Raw genomic sequence first — 16,370 nt, forward strand, 5'->3', positions numbered from 1 at the left:
TCAGTTAATGGTAGGGCATAGGGGAGGGTTACATAACAAAGAGATTGAGGGGTACAGGTTCATAGTTGCTTGAAAGTGGAGTCACAGGTGGACAGAGTGGTGAAGAAGGCATTCAACATGCTTGGTTTCATTGGTCAGAACATTGAATAAAGGAGTTGGGACGTCTTGTTGAAGTTGTACAAGACATTGGTAAGGCCACATTTGGAATACTGTGCACAGTTCTGGTCATCCTATTATAGAAAGAATATTATTAAACTAGAAAGAATGCTGAAAAAATTTACTAGAATGCTACTGGGACTTGATGGTTTGAGTTATAAGGAGAGGCTGGATAGACCAGCCTGGAGCGTTGGAGGCTTAGGGGTGATCTTATAGAGGCATATAAAATAATGAGGGGCATTGATCAGCTAGCTAGTCAATATTTTTTCCCAAAGGTAGGGGAGTCTAAAACTAGAGGGCATAGGTTTAAGGTGAGAGGGGAGAGATACAAAAGGGCCCAGAGGGGCAATTTTTTCACACAGAGGCTGGTGAGTGTCTGGAACAAGCTGCTAGATGTAGTAGTAGAGGTGGGTACAATTTTGTCTTTTAAAAAGCATTTAGACAGTTACATGGGTAAGATGGGTAAAGAGGGATATAGGTCAAATGCGGGCAATTGGGACTAGCTTAGGAGTTAAAAAAGGGGTGGCATGGACAAGTTAGAACATAGAACATAGAACAGTACAGCACAGAACAGGCCCTTCGGCCCACGATGTTGTGCCGAGCTTTATCTGAAACCAAAAGGGGCGGCACGGTAGCACAGTGGTTAGCACTGCTGCTTCACAGCTCCAGGGTCCCGGGTTCGATTCCCGGCTCGGGTCACTGTCTGTGTGGAGTTTGCACATTCTCCTCGTGTCTGCGTGGGTTTCCTCCGGGTGCTCCGGTTTCCTCCCACAGTCCAAAGATGTGCGGGTTAGGTTGATTGGCCAGGTTAAAAATTGTCCCTGAGATGTGTAGTTAGAGGGATTAGTGGGTAAATATGTGGGGGTAGGGCCTGGGTGGGATTGTGGTCGGTGCAGACTCGATGGGCCGAATGGCCTCCTTCTGCACTGTAGGGTTTCTATGATTTCTATGATTTCTATGAAAATCAAGCTATCCCACTCCCTATCATCCTGGTGTGCTCCATGTGCCTATCCAATAACCGCTTGAATGTTCCTAAAGTGTCTGACTCCACTATCACTGCAGGCAGTCCATTCCACACCCCAACCACTCTCTGCGTAAAGAACCTACCTCTGATATCCTTCCTATATCTCCCACCACGAACCCTATAGTTATGCCCCCTTGTAATAGCTCCATCCACCCGAGGAAATAGTCTTTGAGTTGGGCCAAAGGGCCTGTTTCCATGCTGTAAACCTCTATGACTCTAATCAGCACCTGTTCCTCAGAGAGTATAAATTGCTGCTTGCTTTGAAATTTGCCATTCCTGCCTCTGTCCTGATGAGTGCAAGACGAAAAGTTTTGACAGCATGTCTCTTTTCTCGGCAACACTCAAGTTCTGTAGTGTGAAGTGGTTTTATTTACAACACAGCAAGTTTTCACCTGAATGGAATGAATAAAGCTACAAAATATTTCACTTACCTGCATTTCAGATTTTGTCCCAAATCCCCAGTTGTTGGATTTTGAATTTATTGTCGGACTGAAATGAGTTTCAATGTGACTTGGCTGACTTGCTGGCTCAGTGGTATGGGTCAGATAAGTTGTTGTTGTTTCGTCAGTTGGTTGTGTAATGTTCTCAGTAGAGTTATTGAGCACCCCAGATAAATCCCCTTGGTTGATGTCTGTGAGCATACAAATAGATGGAATTGTTAAAGGAATTCTACTGACTCCATGGCTGGTATTTCCGTTATTCACAGGCTAGGAGTGGCATAAGAAATCTGATCAGGAAATGTCACGGAGTTTCAAATCTCAGTTTTGATGTGACTTATTGTATTAAATAACTAAGAAACTAATATTGCTTACCACTCTTCTTCTCATTGAACCTTTCTGCATCCAAAGACTCCTGCCTCTCCTTGGAGTTCTGATAACCCTCTGGGGCATGTGTGAGTATAAGCAGTGAGTGTTGGCAAGCAGTTTTATACAAGTGAGATTGTGGCAGCGCTGAATTTCTCACCCAAAGTTCACATATACTGCACTCTCTTCATCTCTGGGAGCAGTAAAGAGTTGTCTTTGTGTTTTTCTGATTTCAAATGCAGAGGTGCTAAGGCAAGTGAATTAACGTCATGATGTGGAGATGCCAGCGTTGGACTGGGGTGAACACAGTAAGAAGTTTAACAACACCAGGTTAAAGTCCAACAGGTTTATTTGGTAGCAAAAGCCACACAAGCTTTCGGAGCTCCAAGCCCCTTCTTCAGGTGAGTCAGGTGATTATTTCTGACTCACCAGAAGAAGGGGCTTGGAGCTCCGAAAGCTTGTGTGGCTTTTGCTACCAAATAAACCTGTTGGACTTTAACCTGGTGTTGTTAAACTTCTTAAAGTGAATTAACTGCAGCCCTAATTGAAATAGCCAACTCAGCACCGAGCAGGCGTCAGAGCTGCTGGCATAGTCAGTTTAATTCCACAGAAGACAGAGCCATCAGCAGAAATAAAACCAATATATTTAGGCATACGTGAATGTGTGCATGTGTAACCATGTGTCTGTGTGTGCATGTGATGTGTATGTATATGAATGTGTGGGTGTGTATGTGTTTTAATTTACATTTAAATGGGATGTGGGTGTCATTAGGTAGGCCAGTATTTATTGTCCGCCCCTAGTTGCCCTTCAAAAGGTGATGCTGAGCTGCCTCCTTGAACCACTGCAGTCCCTGAGATGTAGGTACAGCCACAGTGCTGTCAGGGAGGGGGGGTTCCAGGATTTTGATTCAGCGACAGTGAAGGAGCAACAATATGGCCGTGATTCTCCCATCCCGCTGCGCTGATGTTTTAGCACAGCAGGCCGGGAGGATCCCATGGTGGCCGATTCATGGGGTTTGTGCGGGCATTCGCGTCCCGCTTGCGTCTCCAGTGCAGATTTCCAGTGGCATCTGCGCCAGAAATCAGCGAGGAGTAGCACAGACCATTAAAATGATCATTTCCATATAATTTAAATGAGATTAGCGGGCCCACGACTGAAGTCTCTGAGTGTTTCACTCCAGCGGCGATTAGATGAGCTTCCCACTTTTGGGGAACTAGTGGCCCGACCCCACTGGAGTGAAGGGGAGGCAATCAGGACCCCACAAGGGGGTCGGACAGTGGGGGGGTGGTGTCCCATGACATTGGCACCCTGGCAGTGCCAGCTTATGCCCCCGGCAATGCCCAGGGGTGCCTTGGCATTGCTCATCACTGCCCTCGTCACTGCTCGCACATCTTTGGAGTGTGGATGGGAACTGGAGCATCCGGAGGAAACCCACGCAGACACAGGGAGAACGTTCAAACTCCACACAGACAGCCACCAAGGCCAGTATTGAACCTGGGTCCCTGGCGCTGTGAGACAACCACTGTGCCACCGTGCCATCCTCAGTGACAACATCACAGTCCAATCTTTCACTTCCAAATATATGTAGCAGTAGAAATACAAAATTAAGATTGTTTATTCAATTAAGAAAATCTTTTTAACTTCTGGGGCTAATTGGCAACATCGAGAGACAAGTGAGAAACAGTTGACACCAGAGAATAAATCTGAAGAACTTGGAGTAGATTTTCAATTTGGGACCTGGGCCATAGCTGGTGTTCAAATCAATAGAAAGACAAACAGGACAATGTCTATAATATGTAGCTGACAAGTTAAAATCTACCCAATTATTCTCCTGGTGACAAAATTATTCGCTGTACCTTTAGCATAAGTATGAGTCACTGGTGACCTTTGAAAACATAAATTTGATTGAATTATACTCAGATTACTGATTTATTAAGTATAATAATGAATTAAACTCACCTGACTGTGTACTATTGTTTCTTTCCGGAGGGTTGGTTGTCGTGATTACAGCTGAACTGTGACAACTCCATTGGTCTACATTGAAAAAATATCAAAAAGTCCTTAATAAGATGGCATCATTTGCTTTGCTACAGAACTAAATCTGTATCACATTGATCTTCCCCAAAAGTTAGGGATGAAACTTAGCTTTATCCAGGGACATGAAAAGGGCAAGATGAACTGCAATAGATGAGAAAGTCAGTATGCAGATACAGCATGTAATAAAAAAGGCCAATGAGGTGTTAGCACTTATTGCAAAAGGACTGCAGTATAAAAGTAGGGAAGTGCTGTTGCAATTATATAGGTTTTTCGTGACACCACATCTGGAGTACTGTGTACAGTTTTGGTCTCCTTATTTGAGAAAGGTTGTGGTGGCTTTGGAGGGAGTTCAGAGGAGGTTTACCAGGTTGACACCAGGGATGAAAGGGTTGATGCATGAGGGGGAGATTAAACCGTTTGGGCTTATAATTGCTGGAGTTTAGAAGGACAAGAATGGGATCTGATCGAGCTATATAAAATACTAAAAGGGATTGATAGAGTAAACGTAGACCGAATGTTTCTCCTTTTGGGGCAATCTAGAACAAGAGATCACAGGTACAGGTTGAGAGACGGTAGATTTAAAACTGAGATGAGGAGGAACTACTTCTCGCAGAGAGGTCAGCCATGATGGCGGAGTGGGCTCAAAGGGCTGAATTGCCTACTTTTGCTCCTAATTCCTATATACCTATGAGAAACGGCCAATCTACTCTGATCAAAGTTAACTGCAATAGATGGGAGAAACCGGACAATCTACTGAGGTCAAAATTGAATTTCACTTTTATTGCCTCTAATTTCTGGTAAAGCTTAACTTTCATATTTTGCTCTTTCCATGCAAACTGCGAACAATAAACTTCACGTAGGTGAACCCAAATGTTAGAAGTCCAAGTTCTGAAGAAAGACTAGAAAAACCCGTCCATTTTAGCCTTCAGGGGAGAGATGATCTTATACTTAAGACAGATATTATTATGGAAAAGGTAAATCTGGAAATCTACTTTAAATCATATGAAGAGTTGGACAATGGAGGCGCAGGTTCAAATTCGCAAAAGGCAAATCTATGATTGATTTTTCAGACAGTTTTCTTTGCATACAGGTCGCATTTTAAAGAGGATCTATTGTACTGAGTTTTCTGATGTAAACTGTTCAGCTGCATCTTCATCTACCTGAAACAAAATATCCACACACACTCCTGAATTACAATTGAAAACATCCATCTTGTACGGAGACTGGAGAACTGCCATCGTTGGTGGCTGTCCTTCAATTTGAGGATGCATCTATTTGAGATCCTGAGTTTCTGCCATGTGACTGAACAGGCCAATTCTTGTCCCACAGATCTTTGGGCACATGGAGCAGGATGTCCCAAGAGCTACTGGGATCCAGAGTGCAATTTTTGCTTCCTGTTCATTTCTTCCCTGCCGTGCCTCATCATTAAGATGCTGTCACTCAAAGCTTGATGCAGCTCGATAGGCAAGTTGCCGCCATTTTGAATGACTGGTAACAAACTCCTCCCAGTCATTAACACCAATGCTGTTGAACTTTAAGTGGAGTGCAGACTGTCTATGAAGCCTTTTCTTTCTCAGCAAGTTGAGTTCATAGAATCATAGGATTCATACAGTGCAAAAGAGACCATTCGGGTCTGCATTGATTCTCTGACAGAGTATCTTACCCAGGACCTCTTCCCCACCCTATCCCTGTAACCCGACACATTTCCCATGGCTAATCCATCTAATCTACTCATCTTGGTACACTGAGGAGCAATTTACCCTGGCCACTCCACCTAACCTGCACATCTTTGGATAGTGGTAGGAAACTGGAACACAGACACGGGGAGAATTTGCAAACTCCACACAGTCACCCAAGGTTGGAACTGAAGTCAGGCCCCTGGAGCTGTGAGGCAGTGGTGTTAACACTGTGCCAGGAAGGGTAGGACCTGTTGGGGCAGATGCCCTTAGATCATCTGGACAGTGCCCAATCCATCAAAACTGATTTTGCAGGAATTTTGCCTGAATGCTTGTGGAGCTGACTTCAAGGAGGGCAATGGCATTCGTTCGACTGTTTTCCCATTTAATCCAGAGGGAGTCACGGAAGTACTGTGGATGGAATTTCTCCACCACTCTTATATGTCACTGACATACTGTTCAGGTCTCACTACCATACAGAATGTGGTGATGACATTTGTTGACTTGCTCTCTCTGCTTTTCTGCTTGAGAGTAAGGCCACAGGAAGCTCCTTCATGGGGATCTGAGTTTCACTTCCTCTTTTTACAGCTAGTTAGAAATTAACATCCCAAGGGATAGAATACCAGGCTCCAGTCCAACAGATGAGATCCTTTTCAACTCTACCCTAAGGCATTCCAAATGGGGCTCAATTTACATGTATAATTAACAATTATCCTGGAATGTTGTATAGTTACAATTTTTCCAACAATAAAATGTCATAATTCCTTATCGCCTGCTGACTAGATTTCTACTTTATATCTGTGCAAACTAACTCATTCATAAACCAGTTTCAGAACTGCGGAAAAGGAATGAAACACATTTTAAACTTCAGTGACAACGTTTGCTATTGCAGTATGTGCGAGTTACAGAGAACAGGGCAGCAAGAAAGGAATGGAGATGTTGGCACACACGTACCTTTTTTAAAATAATATTATTACCTCAGTTTCTTTTGTGTAAACAGCAGAGCATGTTGCATGTTTAAACACCACAAGTTATTTCCCTTCTCATGCGCACTACGGTAACTCCAACATCGGAAAGTGAATGTTCCCTAAACAGTTCCACAATCATTGACTAGGAGGCCTAAACCAACCAGTTAAAGTGGTGCCAGGAGTTAGAGTCCTAAGACTGTAATGTGGAGCCAACAATTTGCAGCTTTGCAGACTATACACAATACCGTTGCATGCTGCTAAGATGTGGCAAGCCACTTCACTTGTATTGTTTTTTTCTAACTGATTATTGAAAGCTGGAATAAGTATTTATTCTTCCTTATGCTCATAGCAGAAATCAACACATTGTGTAAATTATTGGGTATGATCTTATTCAACATGAATCCCAACATCACAAAGTACTCGCAACTACAATGCTCATAAAAAAACGATGTGGAGATGCCGGCGTTGGACTGGGGGAAGCCCAGTAAGAAGTCTCACAACACCAGGTTAAAGTCCAACAGGTTTATTTGGTAGCAAATACCATGATACAAATACAATTTGCTACCAAATAAACCTGTTGGACTTTAACCTGGTGTTGTGAGACTTCTTACCATAAAAAAACGGCCATGCTTGTGCTTATTTTTCCAAAAGCTTTTATGCGTAGGTTTATTTTTCAGCCCTGTTTCCAGTATTTATTACTGTTACAAGTAGGCTTACATTAACACTGCAATGAAGTTACTGTGAAAATCCCCTAGTCGCCACACTCCTGTTCGGGTACACTGAGGGAGAATCTAGCATGGCCAATGCACCTAACCTGCACATCTTTCGGACTGTGGGAGAAAACCGGAACACCTGGAGCAGACACGGGGAGAGCATGCAGTCTCCTCACAGAGGGTTACCCAAGGTGGGAATCGAACCCTGGTCCCTAGAGCTGTGAGGCAGCAGTGCTAACCACTGTGCTACTGCACTGCCCCAGTGCCGGCATACACAGCGAGGGCTGTATTAAGAAAGCAGATGGTTAACCGGAGAAGTGCTGAGAATATTAAGCACCCTAAAGGTTAATGTATTTTTGATCAATCATCTTGGGTAATCATGTCTAACAAGTGTTTCCCTTGTGAGATCAATTGTAAATCTTGAGTGATAAAAGTAAAACGCATCCTACAATTGCTCCTTTTTGCACAGCATGTTATTCTGATCTGAAACACAATGCCTGAAAGCATGGGGAAATTAAATTCAATAATGTAATCTTCAAAAGGGAATTAGATGAATACTTAAGCGAACAAATTTACTGACCCATGTGGGAAGAGTAGGGAGTAGAACGCTTGTAATTTGGACAAAGGTTCCGTACAGGCATGAGGAGTTGAGTGGCCTCTTTCTATGCTGTATGATGCTAAATTATTCTAGAATTCTAAGACTGAGAAGGAAGGATTAGGGGTGGCATGCTGATAGTAGTGCTCCTAAATATATGAACAAATTATAAAAAATCTTTGAGTGCCATCTTACCGGCCATTCACGCCACGCTCCTGCTGCAGCAAAGTTGGAGAATTTGGTGCTCAGCCAAATCTCCGTTCACTGCGGCGGAATGGGAAAGTCCCATCGGCGTGAATGGTGGGTGGTCAGAGGGTAGTCAGGTGGTTGCTGGGCCTCGGGCCGACGGGTGGTTGGGCAGTAGTTGGGTGGTCGGGGGTGTATAGCCAGGGCATCAAGTGGGGTGCTTAGGAGGACAGTTTTGTAGTTAGATAGATGTCGGACCAGGCTTGAATCTGTCTCATATTTCCTGGGTAAACACCCAGGTAACTACGTCAGAACACGTTAAGTTTCCAACTCCAGCTCAGAGTCGGAAACGTTCACACAGGGTTATGTGGAGCTGGGGTATTGCCCATCGGAAGTTGAAACTTTCTGGGCAGTTCCCATGGAGATCTGCCGCTCATTAGGGTCCTGATGTGCATCTCAGTCATATGTCTGTTCTCTGACAATCCAGCGACCAGAAGATTTGGTCCATAATTTTTTTTGCCGCTCAGAATCAACATAAAATTGGCTTCAGATACAACTCAGGTTTCTTTCTCATGATAATAGCACAACTACAGAAATATTGGAACACATCCAAGTCTGAAGTAAGGGAATTATGTAGGTCACAGTGTACAGTTACACATGGGTTAACAGGAACTGGCTGATCAACCCAGTAATCTTTACTAATTCATGGTCCTGATTTCAATGGGGTAAGAGCAGGGAATGGGGTGCGGCAGTCCTGAAGAATTCTTGGACGTAACCAGGCCCGATTTTAATTGCTGGGCCTCATTTCTGTAAATATTCTCCAATTCCCATTTGAACGGTGCCAGATCCACTACCTGACTGACGAGGGTAACTGGAATTTGGCAGGAAGAGGTTGCAGCCGAGGGCCTGTAAAAATGATTCCTGGCAGTCAACAGGAGGTGGAGAAGCACTTTATGCGATTGATGAGGGGGAAGGGAGAGTGAAGTGAAGGAATACTGGTTAAAAAGGCCTTTGAGAGGCCTTTAACAGCTCTTTTGCTCTTCCTGAACCTGAAGGGACATAAAATTTACCTTTGTGGGCCTCTTCTGGTGCAGGATCCACCTCCTTGCAGGTCAAGTCATATGAGGAGGCTGTCTGCTTCCCCCACTCGGGCCTCCAACTAAAACTGCCTGTAGGGACCTGATGATGTCAAGCTACATAAAAGGGAGCCCTCTGACTTCCGTCTCTCCTGCTTAAAATACCAGATTAACTCAGGACACAACTGATGAGCAGCGGAATCACAGAATCACAGAATTGGTATGGTACAGAAGGAGGTCATTTGGCCCACCATGTCTGCATCAACTCTCCAAATGAACATCATGGGTGGGATTTAACAGCCTCGCTCGAGTGAGACTGGAAATTCCCGCCCGAGGTGAATGGGTTTTTCTCTTGTCTGCCCCCTGTCTGTTCCGATTCCTTGGAGGGCGGGACGGTAGAATTCCGGCGCATGACTTAATTGTCAATCTGCTGCCTTTTCCCCATAACCCTGCACTTTGGGCAGGAATCCCACCCCCACCTCATGGTGTGTTTTGTGGAGGCAGTCCACCATTGGCTGGCGGTGGGATCTTCCCGCCAATGTCAAAAGCTTTTTCCATTACTTGCACCCTCCATTGCTAAGTAACCCACAGCTTGGGGTTGCCATCGGCGGCAGGACCAGGATATCCCACCAGTGGAAAGGGCCGGAAATGTTTGTCATTGTTTCTATTCAAACAATCATCCGATACTCTTTTGAATGCCTTGATTGAACCTGCCTCCACCACACTTCCAGGCAGAGGGTTCCAGACCCATTTCTTTTCACATCATGTATGTTTCTTTTGCAAGTCACTTTAAATCTGTGCCCTCTCATTCCTGATCCTTTTAAGAGCGGGAGCAGTTTCTCCCTATCTGCTCTGTCCAGCCCTCTCATGATTTTGAACACCTCTATCAAACCTCTTAGCCTTCTCCCCTCCAAGGAGAACAGTCCCAGCCTCTCCAATCTATCTTCACAACTGAAGTTTCTTATCCCTGGAACCATTCTTGTAAACAGAGGTGATAAGTTACATACCTCCTTTCAACCGTCACCTCCCCCAGCCCAGGACAATAAAATCGAAGCCCATCGGCAGGATTTTCTGGGCAACCCGCCATGTGTTTCGTGGTGGCGAGGGCAGCCCCGTTCACTGACCATTGGAAGGATCTTCCAGTCCCACTGTTGTCAACAGGGTTTCCCCCCCTGCTGCCGGGAAATCCGAGGCAGACGTGAGCCGTCGGCAGAACTGAAAGATCCCACCGGGATGAATGGCTGGAAAATTCCGGCCCATACATTTTCTCGACTCACCAACGGGATCCTTCTCCTTGGTTAAAAAAATTACAAGTAAACAAGGGGTTAAATAAATAGATGAATTTGTTTGTCAGTGCGTGACCACAATTTTCAGTTCAGATATTGCTTTGAGTAACCAAATAAAGCAAAACACTTGACTGCCAACCCACAAGTTTGAGAACATCAACGGCCATAAAATTCCACTTCAAAGATCTTGGTTTTTTTTAAACACCATCATACTCCACACAGAGTTAAAATGTTGAAACTGGGATGGAAGAAGACTCTTAGGAGTGGTTTGACTGGATTATGTTTTCCAGCTGCACCCTGGAAAATCTTACCTAATTGTACTGATGTAATGCCTTCATCATGTTTCTCAAATTCTACTTAGCAAATAGTTGGCAAATTTGAATCCATTGACGAGCTACAATAAAGTTGCAGATGTCCTTGGACTAGATTGTAGCGTTCTGCAAGAAACAGCTAGCTGAACAAAATCTGGACAGGAACATCAGTGTTTTCCATTTTATCTTTACGGGTGGATCAACCTTTCAATGTTCCAATGCTCCATCTTGTTTTCAAAATAATCATTGTCGTAAAGCACCATTTTGCACAGCAAATGCCAAGCACTGCCAAAGATAAATATTTCCCTTTGAAGATGCTTAGCTAGTGGTTGAGAGATAGCTTACAGTACATTCCTGTCTCTTTAATTAATCTTTTAAATGATTATCCCCTGTTAGGCATCCACGTGAAGTATGTTCATCACAAGGACTAATTTGACAAATGTTGTTTCGTGTCGACAAAAGCTTAAGATCTTTTGCAGGCCTGAAGCATATTTACACTGGCTATGGCCTGATCCACAGAGGAACCATTTGCAGATTAGAATTTGCCGTCACAACATGGAGCAAAATATTCCACGAATTAAACAAACCTTCCTTCTTAATGTACCTCAGGCAGCCTCCCACCGAAGCTGGACACTTTGGTTCTTGAAAAGTAAATTACTCACCATGAAATTTGCGCTAAGCTCATGGGAGAGGTTAAAGTTTATTTATTGGTGTCACAAGTAGGCTTACATTAACACTGCAGTGAAGTTACTGTGAAAATCCCCTAGTCGCCACACTCCGGCACCTGTTTGGGTACACTGAGGGAGAATTTTGCATGGCCAATGTACCTAACCAGCACATCTTTTGGACTGTGGGAGGAAACCCAGAGGAAACCCATGCAGACACAGGGAGAACATGCAAACTCCGCACAGACAGTGACCGAAGCCAGAAATTGAACTCGGGTCCCTGGCGCTGTGAGGCAGGAGTGCTAACCATTGTGCCACCCCAAAGCCACAGTAATGAGTAATTAACCTTTATGGAGGAACACTGACCCAGGTACGTCCCAGTGTACATCACAATGACAGAGGCCAGAACGTTATGACTGTTCACGCCACTGGGATTTTCCCTTCCCGCCGCAGTGAATGGAGATTTGGCTGGAAGCCAAATTCTCTAACCTTGCTGTAACGGGAGTGTGGCGTGAATGGCCAGTAAGATCACACCCAGATCGGAAAAATCTTGGAGCCTCAAACTGTAGAAGTGGCCAGGTAACTTCAGGCGATAACACTGGTTTTCATTTATCAGTGTCGCGTGGTGTGATTTCAGAGTCTCGGTTTGACCTCAGCAGTGGGGTCAATTGTCCTCTTTACTATCTAGTGTTCACCTTGCAGAGTTGATCCTCACCTGTTCTTCGATTTCATGGAATGAAAATTGGACAGGTTCCATATTGGCTGGGCAATTTGCTCTGCATCATTACTGCAACAAATTATATTTTTAATTCCTCCACACACCGGCTATCCCATGACCTCCCAAAGTGATTGCCAAATTTGTTGTCATTGAGGACAGCTCTGGGGTGTGGAAAAACTACCCATGTCTCAGAGGAACTGGCTGGAGACTGGTCAAATGCAAATCACGTAAGCAACAGACGGAGAGGATTTTCAGCCCATTGAGCAATTGGGCATCGAATTTGAATTCAAAAGCCAGGGTTGAAAGGTCGGTATCGAGTTCGCTACACACCTCAGGCCCCAGATAGAGAGCTTGTGTTCTTCCTGACAGATATTCAGCTGTGGTCAAAAGGAGTAGACTTTTTAAAAAGTACAAATAAGGGGAGCTTTTAACTCCTGGTGAGAATCTGGTCGGATGAATGGGCCTGCTTCACCCTGCATCCGACTTACCAGCTGAAACTAGCAGCTTTCTGGATCCATGCTGATGGAAATTGAGCAGGCCATGTTGGTAAGCAGGCTGGTGGTGTGTTGCTGCCAGACCTGCTGAGATTTTCTTGCATTTTCTCTTTTGGTAAGCAGGGTAAGGTTCTGGGAGAGATGGGGAGGATGGGGGTGTTTTTTGGGAGGTGACGTTTTGAAAGTGGGACGTCTGTGGCAATAGCCCACTCATTCGGCAGTTAAATAACAATGGGGTTCCTTCTATTTGATTTGATTTGATTTATTGTCACGTGGACTGGGATACATTGAAAAGTATTGTTTCTTGCGCACTATACAGGTAAAATAATTCCATAGGGGAAAAGGAAGACAATAGGGTGCACAATATAGAATAAAAGATTAATTTAGAGAGTATGCTTGGGACAGCTTGCTAGAAGTTGCCTCACTCTGGTGCCATCTTTTCTTCAAAGTGATATATGTCACCAATTTTCATCTAAACACAGGGTTAAAATAGCCAAATCGATGGAAATGAATGGCATGTCCGGCCAAAGGGAGTTGAAAATATGCCATTGTAGTGTGAAAGTCAGACCAGTCTATAAACCTTTTTAGTGGTTACTGCTCACCACCAGCCTGAGTTGCTCAGAAGAAACTGAAGCCAAAGCAGTGAAAAGAAATCTGTTGATAATCCAACATAAAGTAATATCCAGGTGCCAGTCCACATTCTGCATGATTGAGGTGTCTGAGAAGCAGACAGCGTTACAGATACATCTTGCTTTAAACTGTGAAGGATTCTATACTTCCAATATTCTTTTGTAGGATTTTAGTATTACTATTGACTGTGTATACATTATCCTTCTCATGTGTCAATACCAGAGCAATGGTAAGGACTCACCTCTGTCTATATGAACTCTTTTAAATTCAAAGTTCAGCCAAGTGTTAAAAAAGTTAATATTGATCACTGGCCATTTATTGATCTGATATATACACAGCCTGTCAGGGAATCACTGTCTGTACTTTTCAAACGTGATGGTGGCCAAGTCAATCAGCTTCTAAAAGTCAAGATCAAATCCATTTATTTCCTGCACATTATTGAAGGTATATAAGGTCACTGCTCACTGATTGCTTTGTACGCAACACATTTCAGTTCATAGGATACAAGGACTTGCCTCTGGATGCAATATTTTGTGTTGCACACATGAAATAGTATCTGAAGAGTATCCAAATCATAACAGTGATACGCAGACTTACTACTCAATATGCATCATGTGAATGTACCTCATTGACACACAGTGGAACCAAACACCATAAAGGCTATTTTTTACCTACCCAAAAGAATGTTGCAGATTTGCTTGATATGGGTTTTTCATGCATTGCTAATTGAACAAAGAAGAGTATAGCACAGGAACAAGCCCACCAGGTTTGTGCCAACACCGGTGCCTGTCTAATCTAATATTTTCTTGCCTCTACATGGTCCATATCCCTCTATCCCCACCTATTCATGTATCTTTCCAGATGCCCCTTGAACATTGTTATAGAATCTGTTTCCACCACCTCATCCGGCAGTGCGTTCCAGGCATTTACCACCCTCTGTGTGAAAAACTTGCCTCTTACATCTCTTTTAAACTTTCCCCTCTCATTTTCAACCTATGTCCCCGAGTAATTGACCCTTCGACCCTGGGAAAAGGGCTCTGACTATCCACTCTATCCGAGCCTGTCATAATCTTGCAAACCTCTATCAGGTCCCACCTCATCCTCCAACACTCCAACCCCCACCTCACTGCAAATTGCTTAAATAAGCAATGGTTATTCTAATGCGCAATGCAAATAGAATCTGAATAGGAATTTTACATTCAGAGATTATAGCTTAAAATAAACCAAATGTCCTGTACAGCCCCTTTTACAGTAGGCTTGAGGTAATTCAGTTTTTAAAGAGATAATTTAGACCCTAAGCTACTTTTCAATATAATGTTCTTCAATTCCTAATGATCACTGGTAAATATATATTGAAAACTGCAAATAATTAGAGTTTTGCCCTATTCCAATTGAAACTTTTTGAAAAACTGATCAATCTCAAAGGGCATTCCTCATGGTTTTTGTTTTAATAAGAATGAAAAATGGAATACAGAAATAAATAAATGCACACACACTCATTGTACTTGGATAGATAAATATGTTTCTTGTGTGAACAAAGCCGACAAAATTCAACGTCTGCCTCTCAGCTGTGGCTGTATCTTGTTATAAAATCATTAGAAATGAATAGATGACCATCATTCACAAAGAGAATTTACAATATCGGGTGCAATGAATAAATATCAGTGTAACAGAGAGAACTAATCACATTTTCCAACTACATATTAATGTGAATAAAAGAGAATATATAATTTGAAATTATTCATATTGTTACCTATAAATATGCTGGATTATAAAACAAAATACCAAATTGTGAATAAATGCATTTCATAGAATCATAGAACAGGTTACAGCAAAGAATGAGGCCATTTGACCAACAGGGTGGAATTCTCCAGTCCGGGCGACACGGTGACACAGTGGGTAATGCGGCTGCCTCACAGCGCGAGAGACCCGCTTTCAATTCTGGCCTCACATGACTGTGTGGAGTTTGCACATTCTCCCCATGCCTGCGTGAATGCTCTGGTTTCCTCCCAAACTAGAAAAATGTGTAGGTTAGGTTGATTGGCCATGCTAAATTGCTCCTTCGTGTCAGGGGGATTAGCAGGGTAAAAAGTAGGGTCGCGGGGATAGGGCCTGGGTGGGATTGTTGTTGGTTCAGGCCCGATGGGCCGAACGGCCTCCTTCTGCACTATAGGGATTCTTTGATTTCCATCGACAGGATCTTCAAGTCCTAACAAAGTTGAGTCCTGTCATGGGTTCCCCGATGGCAGCACTGGCGAGGGATGTAAATCATAATTGATTTTGGCAGGACTGAATGGTCTTTCCGGCGGTTGATGGTGAGCCACCGCTGTTGCCGGAAAGACCTTTTATATTGCCTTTCCTAGTTCTTCTTAACAAAACATACCACTGCACACTTCACTGTGTTCAATTTCATCTGCCAAGTGTAAGTTCATTCCAGCAGCCTGGCTTTGTCCTTTTGAAGTCTATTGCCATCCTCCTCACAGCTCACAACACTTCTAAGTTTTGTGGCGTTTGTAAATTTTGAAATTATGCCCTGTCGACCCTTGTGTGGGTCATTAATATATGCCAAGTAAAGCCAGGGAAAACCCCACTGCAAACCTTCCTCCAGGCTGAAAAACTCTTATTCCCCGTTACTATTGCTCATCACTCAACCAATTTGATTTTGTGCTGCCATAGACTATTTTATTCAGTGGGCTTTAATTTTGTTGGCAAGCCTATTATAGGGCACTCTATCAAACTCCTTTTGCAAGTCTATGTAAGCCACATCAACCACATTACCCTAATCAATCCTCTCTGGGATCTAATCAAAAAACTCAATCAAGTTAGTTAAGATAGATTTGCCTTTAACAAATCCACACCGGTTTTTCCATAAATAATTCACTCTTGTCATTGTTATTTTTGTCCTGGGATTATCATTTCGAAAAACTTTCCAACATTAAGGTTAAATTGATAGTCCTGTAATTTGTGGGTTTATCCTTTTTCGAACAAACTGGAAATTCTCCAGTCTTCTGGAATTCTTCCATAACGAAGG

At 43.5% G+C, this 16,370-nt stretch overlaps 1 protein-coding gene across 1 annotated transcript in view; it reads right to left on the bottom strand.

The window, feature by feature from the left end:
• The window catches only part of cd34 (CD34 molecule), a 64,404-nt gene that overhangs the window by 32,781 nt on the left and 15,253 nt on the right, over positions 1 to 16,370 (bottom strand). Inside the window, exons 2-3 of the mRNA XM_078242265.1 lie at positions 3,944 to 4,018; positions 1,612 to 1,811 (exon numbers count right to left, since the gene is read on the bottom strand). Coding sequence (XP_078098391.1) covers positions 1,612 to 1,811; positions 3,944 to 4,018 — 275 coding nt within the window. The remainder of the gene's footprint in view (positions 1 to 1,611; positions 1,812 to 3,943; positions 4,019 to 16,370) is intronic.

The sequence above is a fragment of the Mustelus asterias genome, chromosome 25 (assembly GCF_964213995.1).
Source record: "Mustelus asterias chromosome 25, sMusAst1.hap1.1, whole genome shotgun sequence".
Classification (NCBI taxonomy): Eukaryota; Metazoa; Chordata; class Chondrichthyes; order Carcharhiniformes; family Triakidae; genus Mustelus; species Mustelus asterias.